The 21130-nt window shown below is 43.3% G+C and overlaps 1 protein-coding gene across 1 annotated transcript; it reads left to right on the forward strand.

The window, feature by feature from the left end:
* The first annotated feature begins 9875 nt into the window (after positions 1-9875).
* LOC135649056 (uncharacterized) lies at positions 9876-10298 on the forward strand. Its single transcript, XM_065167154.1, has one exon. It carries the CDS (start codon positions 9876-9878, stop codon positions 10296-10298), a length of 423 nt encoding a protein of 140 aa, XP_065023226.1.
* The last annotated feature ends 10832 nt before the right edge of the window (positions 10299-21130 follow it).

Below are 21130 nucleotides of genomic sequence, written 5' to 3' on the forward strand. Positions count from 1 at the left end.
GCTTACACAATTCAAGATGAAAGCAAAAATTACACTCCTCTAAAGAGAAGATGCAAATGTAACACTTGCCAAATTGTTTGCTTGCCTCATGTAAAACATTATCTCTTGCTAGTTTGGCATTTTGCTAGCTTGCACTTTACAAAGAAAACAAAAATGACACTTCTCAAAAGAGAAGAAAGAGCTTGCTATCTTGAATATCACCAAGAAGTGCTATCTTACAAATCTCAAGATGCACAAATGCAAACATGCAAAATTTGTAATTTTGCACATCATTAAAATTTATGATGCTTTGGTGATTATGCATGTTCTAAAATGTTATAAAATTCACTAGCTTGCATGATGTAAAACTTGCTATATTGAACATCACCAAGGAATGATATCTTGCAGAAGCAAAAAGTTAACTTGCACATGTAGCAAAACTTATACTTCAAGAAGCAAGAGTTGCCTTCTTGAACATCTCTAAAATACTAGCTTGCAAGTTCTAAAATGTTGTAACATTGCTAGCTTGCATGTTCTAAAAGTGCTATCTTGTATGCTGTAAAACTCGCATATCTAAAACTTGATAGCTTGAATGTTCTAAGCATGATGTAACATTTGCTAAATTTTCTGGTTTCAAAACTGCATGGTGATAAAACTTGATATTATGTTTTTCATGCAATGAGTTGAACAAATATCACAAACACTTGATTGTAGTACTTCTCCTTTTTGTTGATGACAAAGGGGGAGAAGTATGTTGATGACATGACATGTTATACATAAGTTTATGCATAAGTTTATGATGACGTGTTGCAAGTATTCATGATGAATATTGCAATGACTTGAATTCAGTTTAAATTCAAGATTCTATCAATATGGCATATTGATAGGGGGAGTTTGAATAAACTCCGGGAGTTAAGGTTAACTCCGTCATCAAGTAGTTGTCATCATCAAATAGGGGGAGATTGTTGAATCTCGTATTTTGATGATGAAACCACTTGATATATGTTTATGATTTAATCTGCATTTTGAGTGATGTAGGATGCTTCGATTAGGATGAGACAATTAAAGTAGGAAAATCATGTTGTGCCGGAGGAACATGTCAGAAGATTGGATGTCGGGCCGGTGGATCGGTCGACGTATCGACAGAAGGCTTCGGGCCGTGGACTCGGGCATCGGGCCAAGAAGAGCGGGTATTGTGCCAAGGATATCGGAGTTGCGGAGTCAACTGGCCGATTGGCCAATAGGCTGCAGGAGAGGATGATGCGCCGAAGAATCGGACGAAGCGTCGAGGGACCAATGACATGCCGGACAACTTGGTTAATTGCGTAGGATTAATTGTCTCGATTGAAGTTTTGTTTTAAGTATGCAGGACTAACTACGATGGAAGAAAGACATGCAGTAGGAGTTGCATCGGAGTTAAGACAATGATCACGTTGGGAGTTCGAGAGTTCAACGGAAGTTCGGACAGTCGTCGGAGGTTCTGCGGGAACAAATCCGAGAAGTCCATGAGCTTGCCAAAGAAACTTGTCGGAACTCACCAAGTGGATCGTCGCAAGTCTAGGAGTGTGCCAGAAGTCCGCAGTAGCATCACCGAGGGTTCATCGGATGATCGAGGGAAGTTCGCCGGAAGCTCGCCGGAAGAAGCGATTGACGCACCAGAGCAATTTGTAGTAAATGTCTTAGGAAAAATCGTAGTTGCACAATGATTAAGTTGGAAATGGGAGGTGATCCCATTAGCTTAATCTTGGGGCAATTGGGCCCCTGAAAAACCCAAATTGGGCCTAATGGATCTACCCATTCGGACCCTGATTGCTGTGGGAGGTGCAACCGCCCAAGCCTGGAGGTAGCACCGCCTGGGAAAAGTCTGTTAGGATCGAGAGCACTAAGAGGGGGGGGTGAATTAGTGCAGCGGAAATCTTACAGCGATTAAAAACCAAAAGCTGCGTTCGTTCAATAAAAGCTATTATGATGCAAAAGCTAATTCTCAGTTTGTATCTAAGTGCAGTTTGCGTCTAAGCGCAGATTGCGTCTAAGCGCAGTTTGCGTCTAAACACAGTTTGCGTCTAAGCGCAGTTTGCGTCTAAGCGCAGTTTGCGTCTAAACACAGTTTGCGTCTAAGCGCAGTTTTGCGTCTAAGCGCAGTTTACGTCTAAACTCAGATTTACGTCTAAACGCAGTTTTACGTCTAAACGCAGTTTTACGTCTAAACGCAGATTTACGTCTAAACGCAGATTTACGTCTAAACTTTGAAACTCGTTTGTATACTCGCAGAAGGCAGTATGCAGTTGAAATCAAGACGTAAACGTGAACTGAGAACTGATGATTGTGAGAGGAAAGCCGATTTACGTCTAAATGCAGTTTTACGTCTAAATGTTGAAACTCGTTCGTAAAATTGTAGAGGACAGTTTGCAGTTATCAATAGGATCAAAATGTAAGTGTAAACTGCAAAGAAACTCTTTCGTAAAAGCACAGAAGACAGTTCTGCAGAATCAAACGTAAACGTAAACTGTAATGTACGAAAATACGAATTTACGTCTGAATGCAGATTCGGAAGAACAGCACTTAGAACTTGTTCGTGAGAGCGCAGAGAGCAGTAGTAATGGAGGAGGTTTCCAGTAATGATAAAGTGCTAAAAAATAAACGCAAACCAGAGATTTAGAGTGGTTCGGTCAGCCTTGACCTACTCCACTTTTGGCTTCCTCCACCGACGAGGTTGCCGACGTCAACTAGGGGCCTTCCTTCAATGGGCGAAGGCCAAACTGCCCTTTTACAGTTTCTCTCCTTTTGACAGGCTCAGGAGACAACCTTTACAGACCTTTCTCTCCTCACTTTACAACTGAAAACTTGAAGAACAGAAGGAGGAGACTTAAAGGCTTTACAACACTTTTGAGCTCTTAGAATCACAGAAAAGATCAAGATTTCGGTGTAGGTCTGTATCTTTTCACTGCTGAATGGGTGGGGTATTTATAGGCCCCAACCTAATTCAAATTTCGAGCTCAAAACGATCAAATCCCGAAATTCCGGGATCAGGCGGTTGCACCTCTTGACTGGAGAGGTGGCACCGCCTGGCAGAGCTCGAAGTCTGAGCTCAGGCGGTTGCACCTCTCGACTGGAGAGGTGGCACCACCTGGCAGAGCTCGAAGACTGAGCTCGGACGGTTCCACCTTCTCTGTCAGGGGTGGTTGCACCTTCCTGCCAGAGCTCGAAGACCGAGCTCAGGCGGTGCATCTCCTGACCAGAGAAGTTTCTCTTCTCTGCCAGAGGTGATCGCACCTTTCTGCCAGAGGTGGTTGCACCTCTCTGCCAGAGGTGGTTGCACCTCTCTGCCAGAGCTCGAAGACTGAGCTTAGGCTGTGCATCTCCTGGCCAGAGAGGTCGTACTTCTCTTCCAGAGCTCGAAGACTGAGCTCGGTGATTGCATCACCAGGCAGAGCTCGAAACTTGAGCTCAGGCGGTGCTACCGCTTGACAGAGGAGGTTGCACCACCCAGTCTCGCTTGGAGACTGAGCCCTGGGCGGTTGCACCGCCTGGCTGGAGCGGTTGCACCTCCCAGTCTCGCTGGGAGACTTAGCCTGGGCGGTTGCACCGCCTGGCTGGAGCGGTTGCACCGCCCAGTCTCGCTGGGAGACTTAGCCTGGGCGGTGGCACCTCCCTGCCTGGGCGGTTGCACCTCCCACAGCTTCTTGGGTTCGAATGGGTTGAACCATTCGACCCAACTTGAGTTCTTCAGGGGCCCAATTGCCCCAGGATTAAGCTAATGGGATCACCTCCCATTTCTAACTTAATCACCGTGCTAACTACGATTAAATCTAAGACAATTTCTGCAGCTTTGCTTCGGTACGTCAATTGCTTTTTCCGGCGAGTTTCCGGCGAACTTCCGTCGATCATCCGATGAACCCTCGGTGATGCTCCTGCGGACTTCCGGCAAACTCCTGGACTTTGCGACGATCCACTTGGTGAGTTCCGACGAGCTTCGCTTGGCAAGCTTCTGGACTTCTCGGATCTGTTCCCGCAGAACCTCCGACGACCGTCCGTACTTCCGTCGAACTCTCGAACTCCCAACGTGATCATGAACTTGACTCCGGCGCAACTCCTGCTGCTTGTCTATCTTTCATCGTAGTTAATCCTGCACACTTATCTCAACACATAGATTAGACAACAAATGACAATTGACTTCATCATCAAAATCCGAGATTCAACAATCTCCCCCTTTTTGATGATGACAATCAATTGATAATGGAGTTATCCTTAACTCCCCCTGTCTATATGCCATAGTTGAGATAAGTCAACCTTGAATTCAAGACCTAAGAATTCAAGTGACGTATTGATAAGTTAGATCAGTTAAACTTATCAACACTCCCATCATGATACCTATCATGATGTATCTCTTCAAGGATGATGTCAAAGCTTGACATTCATCATCAAGTTTGTATGATAGTGTTTGTGACTATTCATCATGTAATTGAACATTATCATTTAAAGCTCGAAGGACTATTACATGATGCACACATATTATCATTCTAGCAAGTTTGCATTTACTTCACAAAATAAGATATCAACTCAAGACATAATGCAAACTATAGCACATGTTTCATATATCTCTTGGTGATGCAAGGATGGCATTGTGCAAACATTATTTATAGCATCACTCAAGGTATTTCTAATCACAGTGTTTATCAATTCATATATTTCTCCCCCTTTGTCATCAACAAAAAGCATTGTTATACAAGGAAGACCAATTTAGACGAAAGCTTATAGAGGGATTTTACATAGATTGCTTTGAAAACTTCTTCCCCCTTTTGTTATAATTCATTTTACCCGTAAAGATATTACAGAATGACATACATATTCAGGAATCACTTTGTCAGATTTATTTAAAAAAAAACTCATTTTTCATGAAAGTGTACGAATAAATCTGTTTTATAGCATTCGAACAACTAAGATGCATTTGGACAAGATTTTGTTACAGATATAATCATAGAAAATGGCATTCATGTGATCTGATCATTCAATATAGTCCGAAAAATAATTCTAACAAGTTTATTTATTCGGACACATGAGCATTCCTAACTCTCTTCTAATGAAATCAAATTGTTCTTCACTTAGAGGTTTTGTAAAAATGTCAGCTAGTTGATGTTTAGTATCAATGAATTCTATGGTTACGTCATGATTGGTGACATGATCTCGTATAAAGTGATGTCTAATATCAATATGTTTTGTTCTTGAGTGTTGTATAGGATTTTTGGTTAAGCATATTGCACTTGTGTTATCACATTTAATTGGAATATTTTTGAGATGAACTTTATAATCTTCTAAGGTATTTTTCATCCATACAACTTGTGCACAGCATGCACTTGCTGCAATATATTCAGCTTCGGTTGTTGATAGTGCAACTGAGTTTTGTTTCTTTGATGACCAGGAAACAAGGGCATGTCCTAAAAATTGACATGATCCTGATGTGCTTTTTCTATCTAATCTACACCCAGCAAAGTCAGCATCAGCAAAAGCAATTAACTCAAAATTTTCTGATTTTGGGTACCATAATCCTAGATTTGTGGTACCATTAAGATATCTAAATATTCTTTTAACTGCTTTGAGATGAGACATCTTAGGGTTTGATTGAAATCTAGCATAAAGTCAAACACTGAACATGATGTCTGGTCTGGTTGCAGTGAGGTAAAGTAAACTTCCTATCATACCCCTATAAGTTTTTTGATCAAAGCTTTCTCCACTTTCATCAATTTCTAATTTAGTGGAGGTGCTCATAGGAGTGTTACTGGCCTTTGAGTTGTTCATGTTAAACCTTTTTAATAAATTCATGGCATATTTAGTTTGACTAATAAAGATGCCATTGCTTAGTTGTTTGATTTGTAAACCTAAGAAGAATGTTAATTCTCCCATTAAGCTCATTTCGAATTCAAGACTCATAGTTTTACCAAACGATTCACAAAGAGATTCATTTGTAGAGCCAAAGATGATATCATCAACATAAATCTGAACAATGAGAAAATTATTTTCAAAATTCTTGATAAACAATGTAGTATCAACCTTGCCTTTTATGAAATTATTTTCAATGAGAAAAGAACTAAGTCTCTCATACCAAGCCCTTGGGGCTTGTTTTAAACCATAGAGAGCTTTAGTTAGTCTAAACACATGATTAGGGTAGCCATTATTTTCAAATCCAGGGGGTTGTTCAACATAAACTTCTTCGGAAATGAAACCATTTAGAAAAGCGCTTTTAACATCCATTTGAAATAACTTAAAATTATTGCAACTGGCGTAGGCAAGGAGCATCCTTATGGCTTCCAATCGAGCCACAGGTGCGAAGGTTTCTTCGTAATCGATACCTTCTTCTTGGTTGAAACCTTTGGCCACTAATCTAGCCTTGTTTCTAACCACGATACCATTTTCATCTTGCTTGTTTCTAAAGACCCATTTAGTACCAATAACTAAATGATCATTTGGCCTAGGAACAAGCGTCCACACCTCATTTCTCTCAAATTGATTTAATTCATCTTGCATTGCGATAATCCATGAATCATCTTTCATGGCTTCATCAACACATTTGGGTTCAATTTGGGAGAGAAAGGCGGCGTTGGCACAAAAGTTTTTAAAAGAAGATCGTGTTTGAACCCCCTTTGATGTGTCTCCTAGGATTAGCTCCTTAGGATGAGCATCTATATACTTCCAATCCTTGGGTAAGGATGTTTCGGAAGTGGATGCATCCAAGTTGCTAGTTGGAGACGGGGTTTCGTTTAAATTCAAGGAATCAAAATCATCATCAAGATCATTTTTCTTAATTTCTGAAATCTCATTGAAAACAACATGGATGGATTCTTCAATAATTAAGGTTCTTTTATTGAAGATGCGAAAAGCTTTAGAAACCGAAGAATAACCAAGAAAGATTCCTTCATCAGATTTAGCATCGAATTTTCCTAAGTTATCCTTTTCATTCAAGATAAAACACTTACACCCAAAGACTTTGAAATATGAGACATTGGGTTTTTTGTTATTCCATAACTCATAAGGAGTTTTGGTGAGTAAGGGTCTTACTAGGACTCTATTTAAAATATAGCATGCAGTGTTTACAGCTTCGGCCCAAAAATATTTGGGTAGGCTATGTTCATTCAACATTGTTCTTGCCATTTCTTGTAAATTTCGATTTTTTCTTTCTACTACCCCATTTTGTTGAGGATTTCTTGGAGTAGAGAAATTATGGTTATATCCGTTGAGTTCACAGAATTCTTGGAAGTCATGGTTTTGAAATTCTCCACCATGATCACTTCTAATTGACGAAATCATAGATCCCTTTTCATTTTGAACAAGTTTACAAAACTTGGTAAAATATCTAAAGCATTCATTTTTCTGTTTTAAGAAGTAGGTCCATGTATATCTGCTATAGTCATCAATAATGACAAAGGCGTATTTGCTACCTCCTAGACTCGATGTAGAGATTGGTCCGAACAAGTCCATATGGATCAATTGTAAGGGCCTAGAGGTGCTTATTTGATTCTTAGCTTTGAAGCTACCCTTAATTTGCTTACCTAATTGGCAAGCATCACATACATTATCTTTGATGAACTTGATATGAGGAATTCCTCTTACAAGTTCTCTAGATGATACTTGAGTGATTAGTTTCATGCTAGCATGACCTAATCTTCTATGCCATAGCCAAGCATCCTCATTCATAACGGCAAGGCACATTTCATCACATAAGTCATTGATATCAATAGTGTATACGTTGTTTTGTTTTAATGCAATCATAGATATATTTTTGTGTGGTTTTTCAATAATGCAAGCATTAGATTCAAATCTTATAATATATCCTTTATCACATAATTGACTAATGCTCAAGAGGTTATGTTTTAAACCATCAACTAGTAAAACATCTTCAATAGAGAGGTTGGATTTGTTACCTATGGTTCCTTTGCCAATGATTTTACCCTTGTTGTTGTCTCCGAAGGTGACATATCCTTCGTCTATGCTAGTGAGCTTAGAGAATTGAGATGGATCTCCGGTCATATGCCTTGAGCATCCACTATCAAGGTACCATTTCTTGCTCCTAGCTTGCGATTGTTTAGTTTTCTACAAGAAAGGATGATGTTTAGGTACCCATTTGCTTTTGGGTGCCTCATAAATAGATCTACATTTTCTATCATGTTGCATAGAGTTTATCATGGTTCCTTTAGGAACCCAAATTAATTTGTTTGGACTTATTTTCTTGAATGGACAACAATGTGTCTTGTGTCCAGATTTGCAACAAAAGTTGCACTTGGTTTGGTGTTGAACATGTAAGATGGAGCCTTTTATGAAGGTGGTTGGATTTTGGTGAGGATTTCTCACAAATCCAATCCCGCTCCTTTTTGGAATGTGACCCTTGTTTGCAAGGATCATGTTTAATGACTTGCTACCAACCTCGAATTTCTTCAAGGTGTCCTTGAGTAGCAGGTTTTCTTTTTGCATAGTTTCTAAATCATGACATTTGATACATGAATTTAAACTATCATGATGTTCGACTTTTAACTTATCAAACTCACAAGTAAGACTATCATGCATCTTTTTCAGCAATTTATATTTTCTACTTATACTCTTGCATTCGTCAAATAAGTCATTGAAAGCATTTAATAATTCATCGAAAGATAAATCAGCATCTATTGAATTTGTTACCTCGTCTTCGATGGCCATTAAGGCGTAATGAGCAACTTGCTCGGTGTTGGACTCCTCTTCCTCAGATGCGCTCGAATCATCCCATGTTGCTTGGAGCGCCTTCTTCTTTGTTGTTCTTTTCTTGACTTGGGGACAATCACTTTTGTAGTGTCCCGGCTTTTTGCATTCATAGCAGATCACTTGGTCCTTTTTGGGTTCAAGTTTATTTTATGATTCTTAGAGCTCAAAATTGTTATAAAGGCCAAAAGTTCTTCTCCCTCTGTTCTTCCAAGTTCTGAGTTGTAAAGAGAGGAGAGAAAATTTCTGTAAGGGTTGTCTCCTAAGCCCGTCAAAAGGAGTGAAACTGTAAAAGGGTGGTTGGCCTTCGCCTATTGAAGGTAGGCCTCTAGTTGACGTCGGTGACCTCGTCGGTGGAGGAAGCCAAAAGTGGAGTAGGTCAAGATTGACCGAACCACTCTAAATCTCGGTTTGCATTTACTTTGAGTATATTATCTTTACTGCAAACCTCCTCTGAAGCTTACTGCTTTCTGCGCATATACGATCGGGTTTCAAGCTTTGCACTTTCCGAATCAGCATTTAGACGTAAATTTACTTTTTCGTACGATCATCATATTTCAGATTACGTTTACATTTTGATTTTTACCATAACTACAAACTGCCTTTATACCCTTGCTTAAACTGCATCTCGCCTAATCAAGTGATTTATGAATCAGCATTTAGACGTAAATCAGTTTCTTCGTACGAACGTCATATTTCAGTTTGCGCTTATATTCTGGTTTTCATCATATCTGCAAACTGCCTTCATAGATTGACTTTAACATCATCTTGCTTGATCTTAAGTTAAAGTAATCTTAGAATCGGCTTTCAAACAGAAATCGTTTTTATCGTTCAAACGCAGTTTCGTTTTAATCGCAGAAAGTTTTCCGCTGCACTAATTCACCCCCCCCCCCTCTTAGTGCTCTTGATCCTAACAAATCCTACACACTTAACTCAATAATATGGATTAGATCAATTAACCCATCAATTGATTTTATCATCAAAATCTGAGATACAACCAAAGCTTCACATGGAAGAATATAATCACCCAGTTCGGGATCCCGAAGGCTATCATCACCAACAACGGAGCTCAATTCAATAATGCTAAGTTCAAGTCCTACTGCCAATCATACAGGATCTAGCTGAAGTTTAGCTCAATTGCGCACCCCCAGACCAATGGCCAGACTGAGGTAATGAACCGTGCGATTTTGGAAGGCCCCAAGAGGAGGATCTCGGGCGCGCACGGAGCTTGGGTGGAGGAGCTTCCCAGCGTCTTATGGGCAATGCAGACGACTCCCAAAACCATCTCGAGGGAGTCTCCATTCAGCCTCGCCTATGGGACTGAAGTAGTCCTTCCACCCGAGATGGTGTTCCTGACCCTACGCACCTCCAGTTACAAACAAAAGGATTTCGAGGAGGGCCTCCGAGCAAACCTAGATCTCCTCGTAAAAAGGAGGGCCAAAACACATCTGCGTACCTTGGCATACAAGAAGGCAATAGCCCAGGTCTACAACCACAAAGTCCGCCTGCGGCCGATCAAAGTCAGGGACCTTGTCCTCCGAAGGGCGGAGGTCAGCGACCCGACCCGAGCAAGGGGAAAGCTCATGCCCAACTAGGAGGACCTGTATCAAGTCTATGATGTGGTCTGAGAGGGGACCTATCGACTCGAAACCATGGAGGGAAGCCCCCTACCAAGAACTTGGAATGTGGCAAACCTAAAGAAGTTCTACCCGTGAGAAAGGCGAGTCGGGGTGCGGGGAAGACATGCGAAGCACACGCACATGCAGCCGGGAAAAAACCAAGGTAGAATTTCAAAATAAAAACATTTCTTGGCAAAAAGAGGCATTACATGAATAGGTCGGGCAGGACAGCCCCAAATCCGACCAGTAAAAAAACAGAGAGAAAAAAGAGAGGAGGAAGGGAAGCACAGCCCCTAGCTCGAGGGGGGAGTCTTGGGCCCATCATCGAAGGGGATGCTCGCCGGCATGTCGATGTTTTTGTCTGCTAGATTATCGGCAAAGGGATCCGACTCAAGCTCCAAGTCCGAGTACGTTGCTTGGAAGTGAGCGTAGGCCACCCGGTACCCGTACTCGTACGTGGCCCGCCCCGACCGCACCAGGCCATGTTTGAACCCTGCGAATGCATTGTACCCGGCGATCACCTCCTCGATCTTCTTAGGCAGCCCCTGCCACTCCTCCTTCAAGGCCTCCTCGGCTCTCCAAGCGGTGGACCTGGCGGTCTCGACATCATGGGAAAGGGTCAGCAGCTCATCATCTAGAGACTGGACATGTGATCGGCCCTCCCCCCGCCGCACCCCCCCCTTGAGCCCTCAACTCCAAGTTCTTTTGGAGGGCAGCATCGACCTCCAACTGGTACCCAATCACACGCCCGACATCGAGGACCCGGTCGACCAATGCCATGCCGTAGTGCTGGCTTTGCACGAAGGTCAGTGTCAACACCAAGGAAAAAGGGGGTCAAGTAGGGAAAGGAAGCCACCACTTACCCAGACGAGCGACTTGGCCACCTGCTCAGCTAGCTCCTCGAAGCGGGAGCCGTACAGGTCCTTGGCTATGACTGGGTGGAGCACCCCCCGGATGAACTCCTGGGTAGTAGGCTCGTCGCTCCAGACACGATTGTCGGCCCGGAGCGTCGACCACCGAGCAGCATAGGGGGCCCCTAGCTCCCCGGCCAGAAGATCGGCCATACTCGAAGACTGGTACTGCTCACCATCGGCCCAGGAGTGGATGCAGCATAGCTCCAGTATCGATAGTGGGGACACCGGTGCCCTCTTGGAAGGATCGCCACCGGATGACCTAGTCGATCCCTTCCCCTTCACGCCCCCTGAGCCCTCACCCTAGGGGGTGGCCCAGGGCAATACCATGGCGGCGCTCAAGTGGGTGGCGAGGCCCGTGGGCATCTTCCGAGCCAGGGCCTTCGTCCTCTTCGGAGAATGCCCCTCCGCCGGAGATGCCGGCGCCCTCTTTGGAGTGCCATCCTGTAGGGGCATGGCACTAGAGGAAGGAGTGCCCTCGTTACCACCGGAACCCTCCCCATCCCAAGATGGGGGCACGATAGCCTTCACGTTGGTCATCTTCTTCACGGAACGAAGATCCACCATATCTGCCAAAGAAGACTGGTCGGTTAGATAAGTCAGGACAAGGGAACAAGCCATCACAAGTGAATGGCCATACCCTTGGCGGCGGGGCTCATCTCTGCTTCAACCATCCCCCCCTCGATCATCTCCTTAATTGCCCAAGAAGAGGACAAGATACCCCTCAGTCGATCCACATTCGCTGTTTCTCCATCGGAGAGCAATAGGGGGGTGTTATCGATGTCCAGAAAGGCCCACCCAATGTTGAAGCCCCACTCTTGGCTGCAGCTAACAAAGAAGAAGTGCCTCTTCCAACCCTTGTTGTTGGAAGGCGCACCATTGATCTTAAAACTGCTACGAGCGGCCAGATAATACCTACCTAGCCCCCTACCCAAGCGGAAGCAAGTCAGAAAGTGGGCCCGGGATGGCTTGATCCTAGCCCTCCGACACTCCCAGATGAAGGCCACCAAGTACCACCATGAGTTGGGTGACACCTAGGATGGCGAGATCCCCCAAAAGCAAAGACAGTCTCTAATGGCGGGGTGCACTGAGAACCATAGCCCTGCCTCAAGCAACCCCACGGTCAGCCTGAACCCATCGGGAAACCGATCATACGGCCGCTGCCTAGGCCGAGGGATGTGCAGACCATAACACTCTAGGATGCGATAGTGCTCCCGGAGCACTCTCAAAAGGCCCTTGATCACCACCGAGTCCACTTCGTGCCACGACTTGAGAGCCTCAAGCGCGGTCAAATTCCATGAGGCCTCCGAAGAGGCACTACCTAAAGACACACAAACCACCTTGTCCTGGGAAACCCTAGAAGAAGAAGAAGGAGAAGAAGAAGGAGAAGGAGGCAGGGAAGGAGATGAAGACAATGATGAAGATGATGACGGAGACATCTCGACCTCAAAATTGCAAGCAAGACGTAGGGGCGCGGGACGAAGGATTGAAGCAGAGAGGATGGCGGAGTTGCAAGAAGGGAGCCGTGGCACGGGATGAGGGATTGATGGCAAATATGAGGGTAACCTCCCCGGGTAGGGTTTATGAAAGGTGGGTTGTCCACAACGGGGCAATGGTTGGGGTTTCCCAAGGAGAGAAACAGTCACCACATTTAAGACCCATCACAACCCCTCGGATCCACTAGATTTGCATGCCTCGGAGCCCATGCCAGAAGCATCCCATCGCCCGAGGCCCGCCGCCAAAGGCCGTTCAAATAAAAAGTTTCCTGCCATACTGAAGTGACGCTTCGCCCGGCCTGCCACGTGGCACGACGATGTCTGGGCATGAACCGGCATCCGAGCATAGTCGCTCGACTCACGATTCCAGCTCCTGCACGAGTCGCTCCATATCGCTCTCGACAAGCAACCCGCCAGCACCGAAACCTAAGCATGAGCATAGCCGCTCGGCCCGCAGGTCTGGCTCTTGCCTGGGTCACTCTAGATCGCTCTCGATAGGCGACCTGCCGGCAATAAAGCCCGAGCCCGAGCATAATCGCTCGGCTTATGATTCCAGCTCCTGCTCGGGTCGCTCCAGATCGCTCTCGGCAGGTGACCAGCCAGCACCGAAACCTGAGCACAAAAATAGTCGCTTGGCCCGCAGGTCTGGCTCTTGCCCGGGTCACTCTAGATCGCTCTCGACAAGCGACCTGCTGGCAACAAAACTCGAGCCCGAGCATAGTTGCTCAGCTCACAATTCCAGCTCCTGCCCGAGTTGCTCCAGATCACTCTCGATAGGCGACCTGCCGACATTGAAACCTGAGCACTGTTGAATCTCGGATTTTGATGATATAATCAATTGGTGGGTTAATTGATATAATCCATATTATTGAGTTAAGTGTGCAGGATTAACTACGATAACCAGAAAACATAAAGCAAGGATACCGGAGTCGAGCTCGATGGATGTTTAAGAGACCGAAGAATCATCAGAGATGCTGCCGAAACCAACCGAGAAGAAATCGGGAACGTGTCGGAAGTTCGCCGAAGAAATCGTCGGAGGCTCGCGGAGATCACCAAGAAGGCTCGGCTACTCGTTAAAGTCATCACAAAGATTGGGAGCTTGCAGGGAGTCCGTCGGAAGGAATTCGTCGGAAAGCTCGCCGGAACAAGACTCGACGTTCGCGGTTGAAAATTTACTTAGGATGTTTTTGTGTTATGTAGTTCACTTGTAATTAGGATTAGGATTAAGAGATAATCCTATATCCTGGTTAGGGGCCAACTGGGCCCAAAGTCAGATTTGGTTTGGGCTAAAATTAAGCCAAACCAATGAATCGGAGAGCTGGGCGGTGGCACCGCCCAACACCCGAGAGCTGGGCGGTGACACCTCTTGGGCTGGGTGGTTGCACCACCCAGCACCCGAGAGCTGGGCGGTGGCACCGCTTGGCTGGGCGGTGGCACCTCCAGCATCGAAAACCCTAAGAGAATTCAAATTTTGGAGCCCAAATTTGAATCCTCTTGAGGCCTATAAATACCCCTCAAATCTCAGCTGAGACAACAACTTTTGAGAAGCATTTTGATTTAGAGAAAAGTCTTAGAAAGTCTTAGCAAGTCTTATTTTCAATTTGCTAGAGAGTTCTCCTCCTTCTTTCTTATTGAAAATTTGTAAGAGGTTGAGGTGCTTGTAAAAGGTTGTAAGAGGGGTGTTTACCCTTCCATTTCAAGAGATTTGCTAGTGGAAGGTGGGAGCCTCATCGAAGAGGGGCCTCGCAAGTGGAGTAGGTCATTTGACCGAACCACTCTAAAATCGGTGTAATCTCTGGTTTGCATTTCATTATTGTCATTTACATTACTGCAAATCTTCTTACTGCTTTAGTTCCTTATTACCCTTGCTGCGCAACTTTAAGAATACGCTTTCAAGTTAAACTTTTCAAGTTCCGTTCTTATCGTACGAAAGATTTTTCTAAAACCGAAGTTTTAATCTGCTGCACTAATTCACCCCCCCCCTCTTAGTGCCGCTCCGATCCTAACAAGTGGTATCAGAGCAAGGTTATCTCTCATATTTGGTTTAATACCCAAGAGAGATGGCTTACTCCGGCATGCAAGAGGGCCATTCTATTGCACGACCACCTTTGTTTAATGGGTCGGATTACACATATTGGAAGACTCGCATGAGGATCTTCCTCATTTCTATGGACTTTGAGCTTTGGTCTATTGTCGAGAATGGATTTCAAAATTCTTCTCTTCCGATGAGCGAATGGAATGAATCGGAGAAGAAGGTTTTTGCTTTAAATGCAAAGGTTATGAATGCCTTGTTTTGTGCATTAGACAAAAACGAATTTAATCGTGTTTCAATGTGTGATTCAACTTTTGATATTTGGAGAACTCTTGAGGTCACTCATGAAGGTACTAGCCGAGTGAAAGAGTCCAAAATCAACATCCTTGTGCACTCTTACGAACTTTTCCGAATGAAACCAAGTGAGTCCATCGGAGACATGTACACCCGATTTACGGATGTCATCAATGGACTCAAAGCTCTTGGTAAAGATTTTACTAACTTTGAACTAGTAACTAAAATCTTAAAATCCCTCCCTAAAAGTTGGGATCCAAAAGTTACGGCCATTCAAGAGGCCAAAGACCTTAAAGCATTCCCTCTTGAAGAACTCATTGGGTCTCTAATGACCTACGAAATGACATGTCAAGCTCATGACGAGCTCGAGAACCCCCTTCCAAAGAACAGGAAGGATATGGCACTCAAATCACAAGAAGACCACTTGAAAGGAACATCAAGTGATGAGGACAGTGACAATGACATTGCACTTTTGACTCAAAAATTTAAAAAATATTTAAGAAAGAACAAATTTAAAAATAATATAAAACATAAATTTGAACAAAAGAAGGACCAAGTGATTTGCTATGAATGCAAAAAACCGGGACACTACAAGAACGATTGTCCTTAAGCCAAAAAGAGGACATCAAAGAAGAAGGCGTTCAAGGCAACATGGGATGATTCAAGCGCGTCCGAAGAAGAGGAGTTCAACACCGAGCAAGTTGCTCATTACGCGCTAATGGCTTTAGGAGAAGAGGTATGTGATTTATTTAATGAAGATTTATCTTTTGAAGAACTCTCTATCGCTTTTCATGAATTATTTGATGAATGTAGAACTATTAGCAAGAAGTTAAGTATCTTAAAGAAAGAGCATGCTTTGCTACAAGATAAGTTTGATAGTCTTCAAACTCCTCCATGCTCTAAGTGTGAGCATTTAAAAGCAATAAAAAATGAAAATTTGCTTCTTAAGGAGACCTTAAACAAGTTTAAGGTCGGTAGCAAAGGATTAGATATGATCCTTGCACACAAGGGTCACATCGCAAATAGAAATGGAATTGGATTTGTAAAAGGATTACATCAAAATCCTAACACTTTCATAAAAGGACCTACATTACATGTTTCCTCTTATATGAAATGCAACTTTTGTTGCAAATCCGGACATATTGCCTACAAATGCCCATTTAAGAAAATTAGTTCACAAAAATTATTATGGGTTCCTAAAGGAACTATAAAGAATTCAATAATAAATAACAAAGTTAGTGGGTCAATTTTTGAGGCACCCAAAATCAAATGGGTACCTAAAAATCATCCTCTTTTGTAGACAAACCCACAAGCTAGGAGCAAGAGATGGTATCTCGATAGTGGATGCTCAAGACATATGACTGGAGATCCATCTCATTTCTCTATGCTCACTAGCAAAGAAGAAGGGTACGTTACCTTCGGAGACAACAACAAAGGCAAAATCATTGGCAAGGGAACTATTGGTAACAAATTTAATTTTTCCATTGATGATGTCTTACTAGTTGATGGATTGAAACATAATCTCTTGAGTATTAGTCAACTATGCGATAAAGGTTATATCGTTAGATTTGAATCAAATATGTGCATTATTGAAAAACCAAATCATAACATGACTATGATTGCTTTAAAACAAAATAATGTCTATACCATCAATCTTGATGAACTAAGTAATGAAATGTGTTTCTCCGTCGTAAATGATGATGCTTGGCTTTGGCATAGGAGATTAGGCCATGCAAGCATGAAAACAATATCTAAGATCTCATCTCAAGAATTAGTACGAGGAATTCCAAATATAAAGTTTATTAAGGACAAAGTATGCGATGCATGTCAACTAGGCAAACAAATAAAAACAAGCTTCAAACCAAAAAATCAAATTAGCACCACTAGACCATTACAATTGATCCATTTGGACTTATTTGGACCAATTGATACAACAAGTCTAGGTGGAAGCAAATATGCTTTTGTGATTGTGGATGACTACTCTAGATACACTTGGACCTATTTCTTAGCTCACAAAAGTGATTGCTTCAAGTGTTTCTCTAAATTTTGTAAACTCACTAAAAACGAAAAAGGCTTCATGATTTCATCAATTCGGAGTGATCACGGTGGTGAATTTCAAAACCATGACTTTCAAAATTTTTGCGAAGTTAATGGATACAATCACAACTTCTCAACTCCAAGAAATCCTCAACAAAATGGTGTAGTTGAAAGAAAAAATAGAAACCTATAAGAAATGGCAAGAACTATGTTAAATGAACATAGTTTACCCAAATATTTTTGGGCCGAAGCCGTAAATACGGCTTGCTACATCATGAATAGGGTTCTAATAAGACCATCTCTATCAAAAACTCCCTATGAATTATGGAATAACAAAAAACCAAATATTTCTTATTTTAAAGTTTTCGGTTGTAAATGCTTTATTTTAAATGAAAAGGATGCCTTAGGTAAATTTGATGCTAAATCCGATGAAGGCATCTTTCTGGGCTACTCTTCCGTTTCTAAGGCTTTTCGGATTTTTAATAAAAGAACCTTAGTAATAGAAGAGTCTATTCATGTAGTTTTTAATGAAATTTTTGATTTAAAGAAAAATGATTTTGATGATGATCTTGGTTTTGATAATTTGAATTTAAATGAACCCTCTCCTCAAAATAGCCATTTGAATGCATCTTCTTCCGAAATTTTTTACCAAAAGAATGGAAGTATGTAGATGCTCATCCAAAAGAGCAAATTATAGGAGATACATCAAAAGGGGTTCAAACTCGTTCTTCTTTCAAAAATTTCTATGCTAACGCCGCTTTCCTTTCTCAAATTGAACCTAAATGCATTGACGAAGCCTTAAAAGATGATTTTTGGGTCATTGCAATGCAAGAAGAATTGAACCAATTTGAGAGGAATGAGGTATGGAAGCTTATTCCTAGACCAAGTGACCACCTAGTCATAGGTACTAAGTGGGTCTTTAGAAACAAGCAAGACGAAAATGGTATCGTGGTTAGAAACAAGGCTAGATTAGTGGCCAAAGGTTTCAACCAAGAAGAAGGTATCGATTACGAAGAAACCTTCGCTCCCGTGGCTCGATTAGAAGCCATAAGGATGCTCCTTGCCTATGCTAGTAGTAATAATTTTAAACTATTTCAAATGGATGTTAAAAGTGCTTTCTTGAATGGTCTTATTTCCGAAGAAGTATACGTCGAACAACCTCACGGATTTGAAAATTCTCTTCTTCCTAATCATGTATTTAAATTGACTAAGGCCCTCTATGGCTTGAAACAAGCTCCTAGAGCTTGGTATGAAAGGCTTAGTTCCTTTCTTATTTTAAATAATTTTACTAAAGGCAAGGTTGATACTACATTGTTTATTAAACATTTTGGGCGGTGACACCTCCTGGGCTGGGTGGTTGCACCACCCAGCACCCGAGAGCTGGGCGGTGGCACCGCTTGGCTGGGCGGTGGCACCTCCAGCATCGGAAACCCTAAGAGAATTCAAATTTTGGAGCCCAAATTTGAATCCTCTTGAGGCCTATAAATACCCCTCAAATCTCAGCTGAGACAACAACTTTTGAGAAGCATTTTGATTGAGAGAAAAGTCTTAGAAAGTCTTAGCAAGTCTTATTTTCAATTTGCTAGAGAGTTCTCCTCCTTCTTTCTTATTGAAAATTTGTAAGAGGTTGAGCTGCTTGTAAAAGGTTGTAAGAGGGGTGTTTACCCTTCCATTTCAAGAGATTTGCTAGTGGAAGGTGGGAGCCTCATCGAAGAGGGGCCTCGCAAGTGGAGTAGGTCATTTGACCGAACCACTCTAAAATCGGCGTAATCTCTGGTTTGCATTTCATTATTGTCATTTACATTACTGCAAATCTTCTTACTGCTTTAGTTCCTTATTACCCTTGCTGCGCAACTTTAAGAATACGCTTTCAAGTTAAACTTTTCAAGTTCCGTTCTTATCGTACGAAAGATTTTTCTAAAACCGAAGTTTTAATCCGCTGCACTAATTCACCCCCCCCCCTCTTAGTGCCGCTCCGATCCTAACAAGCACGAGCATAGTCGCTCGACCCGCAGGTCTAGCTCTTGCCTGGGTCACTCTAGATCGCTCTTGATAGGTAACCCATTGGCACCAAAGCCCAAGCCCGAGCATAGTCTCTTGGCTCATGATTCCAGCTCTTACCTAGGTTGCTCCAGATCGCTCTCGACAAGCGACCCACCGGCACCGAAACTTGACCATGAGCATAGTCGCTTGACCCGCAAGTCTGGCTCTTGCCCAGGTTGCTCTAGATCACCCTCGACAAGCGACCCGTTAGCACCAAAGCCCAAGCTCGAGCATAGTCGCTTGGCTCACGATTCCAGCCCCTGCCCAGTTCACTCTAGATCGCTCTCAACAAGTGACCCACCGGCACCGAAACCTGAGCACGAGCATAGCCGCTCGGCTCATAGGCCCCAGTCACACCTTGCGGCCAATCTGATCCCCGAGCCGCATCCCGAAGCAACCTAACGCTTGAGTCACACCTCATGGCCGATCCGATGCCTGAGCCGCATCCTAAAACAACCTAACACCCAAGTCACACCTTGCGACCGATCTGATGCCCGTGCCACATCTCAAAACAACCTAATGCCCGAGTCATGCCTCGCGGCTAACCCTACGCCCCTCCCCGATGCCCAAGTTGCTCCACGTCGATCCACAACTCGCAGCCCTAACTGGGTCACGTCGGTTCGCTCGCCGACTCGACCCTTGCTAAATCGATCATCCAACCGACTAGGACGACAGGCCTTGATATCCACAGAGTCAATCCTACCCGAGGCACGGGGTGTTGCCCCTCTAATCGCCCCTCGACGAGTCAATTCTATTTCCCCTCCTAAGCGATCAATATCCCTCCAACTCAAGCATGCCTCTTGGCCCGTTAAGGCTCCCACGACACACCTTGATGGGGTGGGAGAAGTGATATGGTATATTTTGGTGGCCTGGACACATCACCACTGACAACGCATGTCAAATCAGAGCCCTACACCACCCGTCCCATCCCGAGAGCTTGTACCAAGAAGATATGCCACACGTCCTGTCCCGGGAGCTCGGGGCGGTGCTATCTGATGCCGCTCTATGGGTCCCGGAATGGCGGCCGGTCAGAAAGGCCGTCCCATCTCTCAAGGGTCAATAATAGTGACACCAAATCAATACACCATCAGCCCTTGCGCCACAGTATAAAACCCCTACCTGACCTCCAGTCAAGAGCGAGCAAGAAAAAAGAAGGAAAAAAGCAATCCCTCTTATTACTAACTTGCTCGTCGGAAGGGCCACGGCCGGGTACCACCCGACGGAGGGCATTTTTGCAGGAGGCGACCACTCATCGACAGTGAGGGACTCGATACGGGAGCGTGATCTGCTCGACACTAATGAGTCGCCAATCAGCCCCGTTCTTGACCAACGCCAACCAGCACTCCTTCCCGAGAGCTCGAGTATCTTATCATCCAAATCACCCTGCAAAAAGCTCCTAATATCAGCCCATGAACCTAGCCATGCTGACTCACCAGCCACGACATATTTATTGTCTAACACCACCATCGATATCGATGAGTATCTTGATGTCACTGAAACCACGATAAAAATCAAGTAGCTTCTTGGTGAGGATGGTGGAGTGGTTCCTCGTCCACTCGGTTGAACACTTTATTGAACCAGGGGTTGGTGCCATTGTACTTAGAATGTCGTTGTACCATAGGCCTTTTAGAAGCAAACACATCAAAAAAAAGGGGGAGGGAATAATAGAAAAAATTATAAATACTTATAATCTATATTACTTTGGATTTATCTAAAATCACATATTTATATTAGTCAAATGATAAAGTACAAGTTTTTTTAAACAATAAAAAAATCCACCATATCTCCGATAAATCATCTCACCCTCATCTATTTATCTTAAATCTAATTTTTTTTATTTCATCTAATCCAAGCTATTTGAATTAATCTTATCACACTCCTTTATTTCATAATAGTTATAACTTGAAGTTGTGTTCGAAAAAAATAATTTTTTTTTCGCTAAAGTATTTGTAAAGATGTTAGCAAGTTGATATTCTATGCTATAGTAGTCTATTT

The sequence above is a fragment of the Musa acuminata genome, chromosome BXJ3-9, assembly GCF_036884655.1.
Source record: "Musa acuminata AAA Group cultivar baxijiao chromosome BXJ3-9, Cavendish_Baxijiao_AAA, whole genome shotgun sequence".
In the NCBI taxonomy this organism is placed as follows: Eukaryota; Viridiplantae; Streptophyta; class Magnoliopsida; order Zingiberales; family Musaceae; genus Musa; species Musa acuminata.

Excerpts from the sequence above, each read along its gene's own strand:
- LOC135649056 (XM_065167154.1), top strand. The coding sequence starts at position 9,876 with ATGAACCGTGCGATTTTGGAAGGCCCCAAGAGGAGGATCTCGGGCGCG.